The sequence below is a fragment of the Stegodyphus dumicola genome, chromosome X1 (assembly GCF_044657685.1).
Source record: "Stegodyphus dumicola isolate Sdum_Otavi_A_Nest chromosome X1, ASM4465768v1".
NCBI lineage: Eukaryota > Metazoa > Arthropoda > Arachnida > Araneae > Eresidae > Stegodyphus > Stegodyphus dumicola.
In genome coordinates this window covers 241,365,163-241,378,679 of record NC_140780.1, presented here as the reverse complement: position 1 = coordinate 241,378,679, position 13,517 = coordinate 241,365,163, and the positions used below count along the sequence as shown (strand labels likewise).

General features: G+C 33.0%; 1 protein-coding gene across 3 annotated transcripts in view; it reads right to left on the bottom strand.

The window, feature by feature from the left end:
• LOC118194134 (F-box/WD repeat-containing protein 1A-like) overlaps positions 1-13,517 on the bottom strand; it is a 133,023-nt gene that overhangs the window by 87,132 nt on the left and 32,374 nt on the right. For all 3 annotated transcript variants that reach the window (XM_085807277.1, XM_035365316.2, XM_085807276.1), the window contains exons 2-3: positions 13,061-13,304; positions 12,723-12,909 (exon numbers count right to left, since the gene is read on the bottom strand). In XM_085807277.1, the coding sequence (XP_085663403.1) occupies positions 12,723-12,909; positions 13,061-13,304 (431 nt within the window). The remainder of the gene's footprint in view (positions 1-12,722; positions 12,910-13,060; positions 13,305-13,517) is intronic.

The window sequence follows — 13,517 nt, the reverse complement described above, 5'->3', positions numbered from 1 at the left end:
ATAATCTGGACCTCAAAGCCACAAACTCACGCATGTGTGCTACTGATAATGAAGAAAGTGACAGAGGTTACTGAAAATGAAAAAATTTCGATTGACAAGTTGGTCTGTATTCTCGACACAGCAATTACAGGATTTGAACAATGGAACTTTGTAACTGAACAAGAAATTATGCCTGTTTATAGAAGAGAGATTTAAAGAGCAACTTACACACAAAAAACAATGCAACTTAAACAACTTACATTGAAAGAAATGTTTAATAAAATAAACAAATAAATATTAAGCTTTTTTTTTTTTTGGTACATTTTGATACCCTTTAGATCATAATTGCTCTCTATTTCATAAATTACGGTTTCATATTTTTAATTGTATAATTTCTGCATGCCATCTTACCAGATTTAAATTGATGATCTATAATCCGGAATCGCCGAAGTCCTGACGAGTCCGGATTACGGACGTTGTACTGTATTGTAAAATCTTTAAATATCTTTGTAGGAACTATGAACAAACTTAAAGCTAATCAAAACAAAAAAAAAAAAAAAAAAAAAAAAAAAAAAAAAAAAAACAGGATGTTCATCGCCTAACGCTGAAACATGTTTCTCAGAGTAAGACTATGAGCAGATTGCTGTATGAAAATTATTTGGCAGGTGAAAAATGGAAATATATAGTTACAGCTTACGAGGTTTCGATATACTTATCTGATTGTAATAGGAAATGATTAATATACAACTGAAAAACAGGAGAAAAAGACACAATATGTTGGTTCAGAGAAAACAAAGTTTTTCTAAAGGTTTTATAGTTATTGCTTACCATGTTCCACTCTAAATCTATTGCTCTATTTTTGAAAAAATGAAAAATGAAACTATTTAATTTAAATGCATACCACCCAAGTCCCCTGATGTGTGTCCTATGGATTACTGTGTATTTGGACTTTTAAAACAAACTCTTTGTAAGTGGCATCCCCAAACATTGGATGGATTCTGGAAGATTATGAAAGAGGAGTGGAATAAAATCAACCTTGATATTTTAAGAAAGGGACTTTTATCTTGGAAATTAACCTGTAATATGATAGTTCAACAAAAAGGCTATCAGATTTAACATATTAGAAAATAATTAATTGTTTATCTATAAATCCTTGCAAATCATTACAAAAAATGTGTGAACACCCTCTGTATATGCACCCAGAAGAAATCGAGTCACAATCGCAAAATTCGACAGGAATGTAACCTGATAAGAGATATGCAAATGTTTTAAATTTTGACACCAATAAGATGAGTGTAAGCATGCTATGGGCATAAGAGACATACACCTAGGAGATTTTAAAAGCATGAAACTATTCAAATGAATCTGTTGACTTGAATGGACAGTAGACTATAGATGTCTTTCAGACATAACAGGCAGCAGTACAAACAGTTGTTCGACATTAAGAAGGAGCATACAGTAGACCTCGGAGAAGAAAGTTCGATGAACAGGCATATCGACTGCCACCTCGGTCAGAGTGAAATTGTAGTTGCTCGGTGTTGGTGACCATGGATCACAGAAGGGATAGTCTACCATTGCTGAGTTGGCAGGGCATTGCAGGAATACAAATGAGCATAGGATTGCACAATCATAAAAGCAGCCACTTCCCCACCAACAACGTTGCTAGCATCGATTTGACACCATTTACCACCTTCCAGGCATCTGGTAGCATCAAGAGAAACCATTTGGAGATGAGTGGCCGATGCTGGTATATGCTGCCAACATCCATTAAGATGCCTACCACTGAACACACATCAAAGGCAGCATTGACTGGATTTTTGCCGAACTCGGACAAGGTGGAGTGTGACCGATTGGTGGCATGCGATATCTTCAGCAATGAATCCTGATTCAATACCAACACTCATGACCAATGCAGACACCATTCAATCCAACATTTGTTGTCGAGAGGTATATGGTTATTACAAACGGTGTGAGTAAGTGGACGATTTGTCGCCAGTCACTATCACCTCTAGTCATCCTTCAATGCACTATATGACAGCTCGTCAGTTATGTGGATGACATTTTAATGCTGGTTGTACTGCCTATCCTATCAAGTTGGCCAGGTGCCATTTATCAGCAAGGCAACGCTCATTCACATACTGCATGACTATCCCAACAATATCTTCAATGATATGACGTACTCCTGTGGCCTGCCAGGTCATCAAACTTCTCAATAATACAGCACGTTTGGGACATGCTTGGAAAGACACTGCAACTGTCCTGGAATATTGGTGAATTAACTGCCCAGTTGCAAAGATTATGGCATGATCTTCTGTTAGGGGGTCATAGGTGACCTACTTGTTTCAATGTAATGCTGTGTTTAGGCTTATATAGCTGCCAGAGGCAGTTATACTATCTACTGATTTGTAACCTTTTTCATGCCACAACTTCTTAATCAAACAATCTTTTGTTCTGAATTTGTAATCATTTGTTTATCTCCTCATATACTATATACATGTTAACTACTTCGTTTCCTTCTGGCTGCATATATGTTTTGTGATGGAGAGTCTTTTGGAATACAGAACTTGAATAAAAATTTTACTACATTGCAAAATTCAAACAATTCATTGGCATTAATTTCTATAAAACAGAAGTTCAATACCTCTCAAATTAAAATGATTCTGATCAAACATACTGATTTTAATATTATAAGATGACATGCTACTGATTTTAATATTATAAGATGACATGCTAAAGAATCACTGACAAAGGAAGATTTGAGTTCTACTTAACATGAACTGGTATATCTTCTTTATTTTCCATTTAAGTAGTGATTTTCAAATGCAAGTGGTAAGAATTAACAACTTTAATTATTGAAAAAAATATTTAGTTAATGATATTATTTAACTAAAATTAAATAAACCAAAATTTTAGTTAACAAAAACACACCTAAACAAGTTAACAAAAACATAGTTAAAAGCCAATTTTAAAACATCAGCACTATGTAGTTAAAAATTGCAAAAAATAAGCCATCACATAATGTAGAATCCAGCTTTTCTTATTTAAAATAAAAAAAAAATAATAATTCAATTAATTTTATACACATCTAATTGTTAAAAACACACTAGTGTGCAAAACATAACCAACAAATTCATTTTTCAACACACAACCACGAAGTTGTAGAAAATTAGTTTTTGCAATCAATCTAATTAAAAATCAATTCCGTAGAAAGGTGATGCATATGCAAATGTCAGCACCATGACAACACAGGGTACGTCACGGCATATAAAACACAAGTAGTCAGCATGCAGAGTCTAAGGCATCTTTAAAAGAAGGAAAAAAGGTGCTTTTCTAAGCATTCTTCTGTAAGTGAAAGTGAGATTGACATGCAGTATGTCTACAAGAAAACATCAGGATACCTTTACATGCATTAGAATGATTGGCAAGCTTGAGGAGGGGCATAGTTTGACATCTGTTGCCCAAGAGTTTGAAAATGATAAAAGTGTTGTTTCATGAGCTTGGAAAGCTCTCCAAATGACAGGTACTGCTGCAAGAAAGCTTGGTGGTGGTCGGCCAAGGAAAAAAATGGCTACTGATGATTCGATATATCACCCTGTAAGCAAAAAGAGATCAAAACAAGACAGTAGGCAGCAATTGTTCGATAATTGTCATCTGGTTGCCATGTGCAACTGGATGACATATCTCCCAATTTACTGTGGCCAGAAAACTTCATACACGTGACTATTTGCCATTATTTCTGAATGCTTCATACTGACAGCAGACCATCATTGAAACCATTTACAAAGGTATAGACAGCATACAGACTGAATATCTCATCAATGGAGTCGCATCCTCTTTAATGTTGAGAGTCATTTCAGTCTGTCATTTCAACTGTCATCACCAAGTGATACAGAGAGAGAAAGGGACATTTTTTCATCCCAATAACATTATGGAAAGAGACAGCTGGAGTGGTCCTAGCGTGCTTGTATGGGGACGCATTATGATGAATAGATGAAGTTCCACATTTTTGACAGAGCTTAACTTACCAGTGATCATTACTGTGATGAAGTTATTCCCCTCCCACTCATCTTTTCCATGGTGCATTGATCCTGACTTTGTTTTATGGATGACAATGCATGGCCACATAGAAGTCATGCTGTTGAGGAGCTCCTGGAAAGTGAAGATATCCACAGAAACAATTGGCCAGTATGCTTCCGATCTAAATCCCGTAGAACAGGTGCGAGATACTTTAGAGAGATGCAATGCAGCATGATCTTACTTTCAAGAGAACAAACAACTGAAACAGACGGTCCTTGATGATTGGGAACTATTATTCCAAAAACTGTTATACAGTTGTTGAGTATCTATAGACAGCGCAACACAACCACTGCAGCTGAGAGAGACTGCATCCATTACTAAGGCTCATTGGTTGTTTTTGCACCAACACTACTTTCTCAATACGGTCTTTTTCTATTTGTTCTGAACAGTATGTTTTTTTTTTTTTTTTTTTTGCTACTATACATTCCTCATTCTATAATTACTACATTGTGCCTCTGCAGTATGAATTTCAAGTCTCCCAGTTGAGTTTTTGTGGATTACAGACCAAAATCAGAAAAGCTGCACACTAAGTGTAGATCAAAGATAATGTCCTTTCCCAGGCATACTAAAACTCCTTTTTAGTTCGATACCATACATTAGAAAAACAAGAGACATTTATCTCAAGCAGAGGAATTACATGAAAAATGCAAAGATAGCTGAATACTAAGAATTAAATAACAATAATAATATACTGTTGCTGTCTTCGATTGTACTTGTGCCAAACTTGGCAACTTTATGACCACCACAACACTTTTCAGATTCCGGTCCAAGAAGCTAAATTGGTTTAATCATATTATATTATTAAAAATACTAATTATGATTTTTAACAATCATTAAAAAGTTTACAGAATTTTTTTTTTAGAAAAAAGGGTCCTACAAATTATTTTGTAGTCGGTTTTGTTAGACAAAGCTCTCGCAGACGCCCACTATGAGTTGACTCTAACAGACATGCTTCGACTTGTCGCCTGGATACAGCTAAAATAAGTGCTAAGCAAAAGTGGTAAGTCAAGAAATTTCGACATAACTTGCATTGGGCATCCAGAAGAAGAGCCTTAATACACGCTATCTCGTGTTTGGCAGTCAACGTGTTAAATGAAAACACTCCCAACATGGAGGGCAGAGTACCTTTCGAATCGTGTCAAGACAAGTTGCTTGTGAGTAAGAAGTGGAATTGGTACAAACACTCAAATTTTGGTTCGGTTATGCTGTTGGAATATGATAAAGTACACAAAGAGTACATCTACTTAGAGAGGGGTCTTCAAGACCAAAAATGTGACTTTCTAGGGTAGGCTGGCTCATACTGTCATTACAACCAAAGAAAGTACACATGCAGCCAGCACGTTTGCCTGGGTTCGAACACAGGTTGAACTACAACTCTTACAGAGAGTAAGAAATGAAAAAAAAAAAAAAAAAAAAGAGTAGCCCTTTACTTTAGCATATGATTATTGCTTCACACATGGGTTGCACACATTTCTTCAAAATAAAGCATGTGGAGGGTACTGTTTCCTAATTTCACTTCAGCACTAAATAAAAACAGGTCCATTTTGAAGAAACACAATCATTTATTCACATAAATCTGTGTCAATAATTTGGCTCCATGGCCACATTTTCCCCCCATACTCTCCACATATCTGTCAATCAGTTTTGTAGCTAATCCAGCAGCCAAAATTTAACATCCGAAGGATGGGAAGGATAACAATGGAGATATAAGGAAAATCAGAAGAAACTCCAACAAATTTATTTTCCAGAGGTACTGCTGTAGACGATTTGAACATTATAACTCTATTAGAAAGGACCACTGTTCTTAAGAACAAAGTTGGATGATTCAGGCATGAGCAGATCTGCATCTCAGTCAGACGAAGTTTATCTTGAGTTGAAATAAATCAAAACTCTCTAGCAAAAGAGAACTCTCAAAATAATTTTCATTCAACTTTTTTTTTTAATCTTTCTGGTTAAAATGCTAAATAATATTTCTTTCCTTCTTCCTTTTTTTTAACGTTTTAAGCATTAAAGTAATTATACAGTACAAAATGAGATCCACACTGATGTAAAATCCGGATCTTAAAGCCACCAACAACCCCCTTTTTTTTTAATGGAATGAATGCTTTGATTTTTCCCCCTCCATAATGAAACATGTGCAGAATCCTGATTCTTAATTTATCGTGACTAAATAAAATACCTTCTTATAGAAGAAACAATCATTTTAGCATAAATTTGTGTGATCAATAAATTGGCTTCGTACATACATATCTGCTTGGCATACATCTCGAACCGAAAAATTCTAGTATATAGAAACATTTTACACTTACTAATATTTTATATCCCTGATGCTAACCTGGTGAATCATTATTTGTTATATCTTGTTTTCATCACTGCATGTTTATCAACACATGGCAACTTGAGCAATGACTCATGCTGCAATGGCCAAAACATTTTTTTTAAGAAAATTAGTAACTGAATAATAAAGTGTGTGGTAACCTTTTATGTTGACTAGTGGTAATAAATGAAGATAATATAACAGAAATTTTTGGTCAGAGTTGACTTTAGGGTACCCCTTGTATTATCGTGAAGTTGTTTCATTTATGGTAACCTGAGTACTTGAATGTTATGAAAACCCTATTATGATGTAATCGCTTGCATTATTCAGGGAAATTTTGAATCATGGGATGTTTTCTTAGGGCTTTTATGGTGTGTGTTGTTAGGAAGTACATTGCTTGTTTCATTGTTTAGACGGTAGAATGGCTGAAAGCAGTAAGATTAATTTGAAGTTTCTGTACGATTTGGAACGAAAGGGGAAAAGTGCATTAATTGACTGACGTGTAAATGAAGGTTCACTTAGTAGCCATTTTCAGGACAGTCCAGAATTACACATGATATTTTTTACTCTTATTTTTGCGAATTTATGTGGCGATGCTGATATACGGATTCGAAATCAGATAATTTTAGGAAGTCTTTGGATGCTGTTAAGGAATTTTGTGTGCCACAGACTGAACACGAAGAAATTTCTAAGTAAGGTAAGTGGATATTTGCTTTGTGTAGTGCTTATATGCATAACAGGTTTTTCCTTTTTTATGTTATTTTATTGTTTGGTTTAAAATGTAGTTTATTGAGATTATGCATTTTTTGTCTACCTCTACTGCAGAACTGGGTGCTCCTTTGACTTTTTAAGTGAAAATATATCGATGTGTACATGGACAAACTCAAGGGAGTGCGCAATGCCATTTTTGTGCATTTCTGGGATTTTTTTTTAAAGAAAATAGGTCGATGTGTACATATATAAGGGATTTTTTTTAAAGAAAATAGGTCGACATGTACATATATAAAGTCAAGGGAGTGCGCAATGCCATTTTTGTGCAATTCTGTGATATTTTTTTAAGTGAAAATAGGTCGATGTGAACATCCAAAAATCATCAAGGGGTACCCTTAAATATACTTTACCAAATTTTTCATTGCAATGACAATGCCCCAATCATCAATCAATTAATGGATGGCGTTATCTGTAACATGGCTTTAAATCCAGAAAATACCACTATAGATAGTGAAGAAAGTGACAGAGAAGTTACTGAAAATAAAAAATTTTCGATTGTTAAGTTAGTCGAAATTCTTGACACAGCAATTACAGGACTTGAACAATGGAACTTTATGACTGAAGAAATTATGTCTGTGTACAGAATCAAACAGATGGTTTTAGGATAAAAAATGAAGCAACTTAAACAACTTACATTGAAACAAATGTTTAATAAAGTAAACAAATAAATACTAAGCTTTTTTGGGGGGGTAAATTTTGATACCCTTCAGATCAGCGATGCCCAATCTTGTGCTCGCCGATTGTTTTGTATGTGCTCACCAGCCGGATTAGGTACTATGAACAAAAAATATACTTTAAAAATAACCATTCATTTATATTTCTTAATTGTTAAAATATCATAAGCATTTATAGTCATAAGAGATATCTTGCAAGACATTATGAAATAATTGACTGCAAATTCATTCTTATACATTCGTCATGTATGCAGTTAAGAACTCAAAGTAATATCAAAGTTTAAAAGAATTATGAGTGATTTAATAGTAAAAACTTTACGTAGAAGCCAAATTGCTGAAATACCGGAGATAGAAAATTTGGGGAAATTTACAATCTTTGTGTGAACTGCTCCAATACAAAAATTAAATGATCGTTTCATCTCCACTTCTCTCCTTTTAAGAGAAATTCTTAAAAAAAAGAAAAAAAAAATCGAATTTTCAAGTTTTGGTTCATCTTAAAGCTAATTTCCCCTCCTTCTTTTGCAACCACTCTCATCCATATAGCTGCAGTAGTTTTGTTTCCATAATCAAATATAAATAGTCAGTCAGGCATCATTTCGCCGATTTAAAGAGCTGACATCAGCATTCAGCTGTCAACATGTTTATCTTTTGGGCTTCAGTTACTAAAATGCTGAAATTTTTGTTAATGTTTTTTACACATCTTAACTCATTTTACAATTTGTATTTTTGCTAGAGGTTTTTTCTAAGCTGTAAGTTGAAATCTTACTGTAGCTTTAAGTTTATGTAATTGTGTTCAACATGGTGGTCAGTGAAGCATGCTTGTTTAGAAACTGTTTTTTTTTTTTTTTTTTTTTTTTTGAGTTCCTTGATTGCTTGTTGTGATTTTATTACAATAGTGTTTTTGGGAGTTTATCATTTAACTCAATTGAAATATGCTTATGAATTCACATAGTTTTTACAAGGCTTAGAATATTTTTATTACTTTTAAGATTTAGGTATATCGTTAAAGGTTTATGCATGCTAAAATTTTTTCTATTTAAATAGACACCCAAATTATGGCTGATTATGAATCTAAGAAAAAGAAGCAATGAACATATAATTTTCAAGAAGATCGGGAAGAGAAATATTTTTTATTCATTCAAAAAAAAAAAAAAACGTATTTGTTTGATTTGTGGCTCAACATGTGCGATTCCAAAAAATGCAACGTGGAACAACATTTTACCACAGTTCATAAAAAATATGATATCGAATTTCCTATGGGCAGCAGTTTAAGAAAATGTAAAGTGAAAGAATTGAAATCAGCATTAATAGCCCAACAATCTGTATTCACTAAGCGTGCAACGGAATTGAGAGCCGTTGCAGTTGCTTCATTCAAGATTGCACACATCCTTGCAGTGCACAAGAAACCATTTGATGATGGAAACATAATTAAAGAAGCGATGGTCGCTGCATCAGAAACATTATTTCAAGAGTTTAAAAATAAAAAAGAAAGAATTACAGCCATTGAAAATTTTCAATTGTCAGGAAATACTGTTACTCATAGAATAGAATCACTGGCTAAAAATATCGAGAAACAAAAGCAAAATGATATAAAAAATGTGTTTTGTTTAGTTTGCAGTGTGACGAATGAACAGACATATGCAATACTGCTCAATTAAACATATTTTTAAGAATGGTTTTTAATGATTTCTCAGTAAAAGATTTACTTGCAGTTTTGCCCTTTCAAGGAAATGCTCGTGGTAAAGATATATATCAAAACATTAAAAATTACATTAAGGAATTTGATCTGCCACTTCAAAAACTTGTGTCCATAACAAACAATGGGAGGCCCTGCCATGATTGGTTCCACTGTTGGATTCATCGCATTGTGTAAGAATGATGCTGAATTTCCAAATTTCTTTCATTATCACTGCTTTATTCATCAACAGGTACTATGTACAAAATTCTTGCATTATGAGCATGTAATGACTGTAGTTGTAAAAATTGTGAATTATATCCACGCCAGACCACTTCAAAGCAAACTATTTAAAATGCTGACTGATGAACTTGCTAGCAAACATGGAATCTTATTGCTTCATTCCGATGTTAGATGGCTCGCTCACCTAGGGAAAAGTACTTCACCGATTTGTAGAACTTCTTTTGCCGATAAAGCAGTTTTTAGAATCAGGAAACGAAAGTTCTAAAGAACTGGACGATAATAACTGGTTGTCCGATCTGTATTTTCTCGTGGATATAACAGCTAAACTGAACAAACTGAATAAAGATCTCCAGGGGAAAGAAAAAAAACCCTTTTTCAATTGACTGGGACTGTAACTGCTTTTCAGATAAAGCTAAATTTGTGGATAAATCATATGAAAGAAAAACATTTCACCTATTTTCAGAATTTATCAAGCCACACCACAAGGCAATTGACACAGAGAAATACTCGGAAAACCTAAATGCATTTAATTTTGAACTCTGCTTCTCTGATTTCCATAAAGTTCAATCAATATTATTATTCATCTCAAACCCATTTTTCCGAAATTAATATTTCAGATGTATCACATAAGATTGGAAATATGTTTAACAAAAATGTTGATGTTCTGGAAATGGAAATTATAGATTTTCAGTCAGATTTGCAATTAAAAGCAAGGTTTCCGCAGAGTGATTTTTGGACCCTTGTTGATGAGAGAAAATATCCCCTTATGAAAGAAACTTTTCCGAGACTGTTTTCCTGCTTTGGATCTACTTACCTCTGTGAAAGTGGATTTTCAAGAATGAAACATTTAAAGACAAAATGTAGATAAAAAATTACAAATAAACACTTAAATGACTGTACGAGTTTGGCTTTAACAACATATGTACCACACATTAATTATCAGGTATTTGTTTTACATTAAATATGACTTTTACTGTATACTTAATAATGAGGCATATCACAGTTTAAATGAAAAAATTCGGTATTACTTTCCCATTATTTACCGGTTACCATTAAATAATTATATTTTATAAGTTTTGTAATTTGAGGATTTAAAATAGGTTTTTATGTTGATAAATTAAAAAGACTAACATTACTACTATTTCAATAGCGTATTTATATCGAAGTTTGTGATAAAAAACAAATTCGAAGTAGACAATTTTTAAAAAGGAAATTTTTTTATATTTCTCTCAAAAAAATTTATAAAATAAAAATCTGTTATGAAATAACTTTTATCTTATTTTAAGTGAAAAAAATACTTATCTTCAAAAAAATTAAATCTAGTATTTTTATGTATTTAAAGGTAAAAAAATTCTCAAATATATATAGTACAGTCAAAAGTTGTTAATCCGGACTCGTCGGGACTTCGGCAATTCCGGATTATAGATCATCATTTTAAATCTGGTAAGATGGCATGCAGAAATTATAAAATTAAAAATATGAAACTGTAATTTATGAAATAAAGAAAAATCATGATCTAAAGGGTATCAAAATTTACAAAAAAAAAAAAAAAAAAAAAGCTTAATATTTATTTGTTTACTTTATTAAACATTTCTTTCAATGTAAGTTGTTTCGTTTTCAATAATCTATATGTCATTTTATTCTTTATCGGAAGCGAATTATAATGACGAGGAATTTGATTTAAATCATATCAAAGACGGAGCACATAGAGATGAAATACTACATTTAGTAGGGAATTATAAGCCAAATAAAATAAAAACATCTGTCCCGAAGATAAGGATAGTGCTGACAGATTAACTTCCAATTCATTGCGCGCCACGGCGTTCCCCCCTTCCCGCCGCAGAGCAGCGTGAAATTGATAAACAGATTTCGGAATGGTTAGAGAAACGAAGGAGGATATGCCTTTATCCATTTTTTGTAGCAATTCCACTTTTTGTTTAAGGGAGTTCGAAACATACTTTCGCTTTGTAGATCCTTTACATATTACTAAATATATATCGGAAATTCTATTTGACATAATTGAAAGTTCAAGCTTACTTTTATAAAATTGCTCTAACAGTCTGCAAAAAATAATAAGCCGGATCCAATTCGAAGATTAAGGAACAACGCAATCTGCAACATTAACTGAATTAGATAATTTTAGCTTAGCTTATACCATCCGTTATACATTAAACGTGCAAGCATAAACGTATTATGCGCATGCACACACGCATTCGCAGTCGTAAAGGCCGTTTCTGCACGATGCATGCGCAGAAAGTTTGTAGCTTTGAGGTCCGGATTATGGGTGTCTGAATTAACGACTTTTGACTGTATATACATACACAAAAAGAAAATTAAATGAAAAACAGCACCATCTATTGGTGACCAAAGGAGCTTGTATCTGGCTCGCTTTCAATTTTTGAGTTCCAAACGTGCTTGCGATAGGCCACAGGTTGGGCACCACTGCTTTAGATCATAAATGCTTCTATATTTAATAAATCCTGATTTCATATTTTAATTGTGTAATTTCTACATGCCGTCTCACTAGATTTAAACTAATGATATAAATTTATGTTTGAACTTGTCACAAAGCACCAATTCTGCCAGCTACTCCATCAGTTCCTGAAACTAGTAATGAAGCATGCTTGCATGCCAGTAACCAAGTCATGTTAAATTATATCAGATAAACATTTTATCCTCTAAGAAACCAGAATTCTTCATGATAAATGGCATACTTGCGTTTTTGTGAATATTATAATAGCCATTCTTACAATACCTACAAAAAAGGAATTTCTTAAAAAAAGAAAGATTTCTGTGAGCAATCCAGAAAAGAGATTTTTTTTAGTTAATAGCCATCCCAATTTCAAGCTTTATCCTGCATAAATATTCAGATTAAAAATGTTCATAAAATTTCATGATACTATGTAAATTTATTGGTAAGAAACATTTCCTACAACAACAAAATTTGCTTTCAAAATGAAATTAATGAATCCATGACAAAACTTACCAGCCTCTTCTTTCAGCTAACCCCTTCCATAAGGAATCTGTTCGTACTTGGCGTTCAATCAGCTTCTTCCATAACATTCCTTCTGAAACCACTCTATACCATTCTTTACACACAATTTCTGCAGCACACAATGACTTAGCATCCAAATAAGATAAAATGTTTTCAGCAACATGATCAAGACCATTTTCTGAAAAAATTCCATATTATTAACATTTCATATTCAAAATTATTTTGCAGAACTTTTAAGTTAAAATTGATAACAAGAATAAACTAATTTAATAATGCAGAGAATTAAAATTTTGAAACACATGACTCCTAATTAAACACAAAAGACTCACTTGGAAGAAGTGATATGAAATCCCTCTGCAACATGGGCCTTAAAAATGTGCTAACATGACTGTGTTGGCAATGTGACATTTTAGAAAGCATCAGTTCTACAAACTCTATTTGATCTTGCTCACTCCACCTTTCAAAATATTTTGTACATATATCACATTCATGAATAAATTGTGCATTTTTTTCTCTTGCTCTGTGAGAACTTTCATATATACAAGTCATAGGCATCTGATAATCAGGTGATTCCTAAAACAAAGATACACACATTAAAGAAACCACATTTCAACATACAACATAATTCTACTTCAACTTCTACACAGATGTGTAAACATTGAGAAATTATATACAGTATTACATCAAACAAACTTTTTTTTAATATTAAAATAAGTTTAAAGTAAATCAATCTTTAATATATAATAAGACTTTACCGATCACTGTAAAATGAATTTGAGTTTTAAT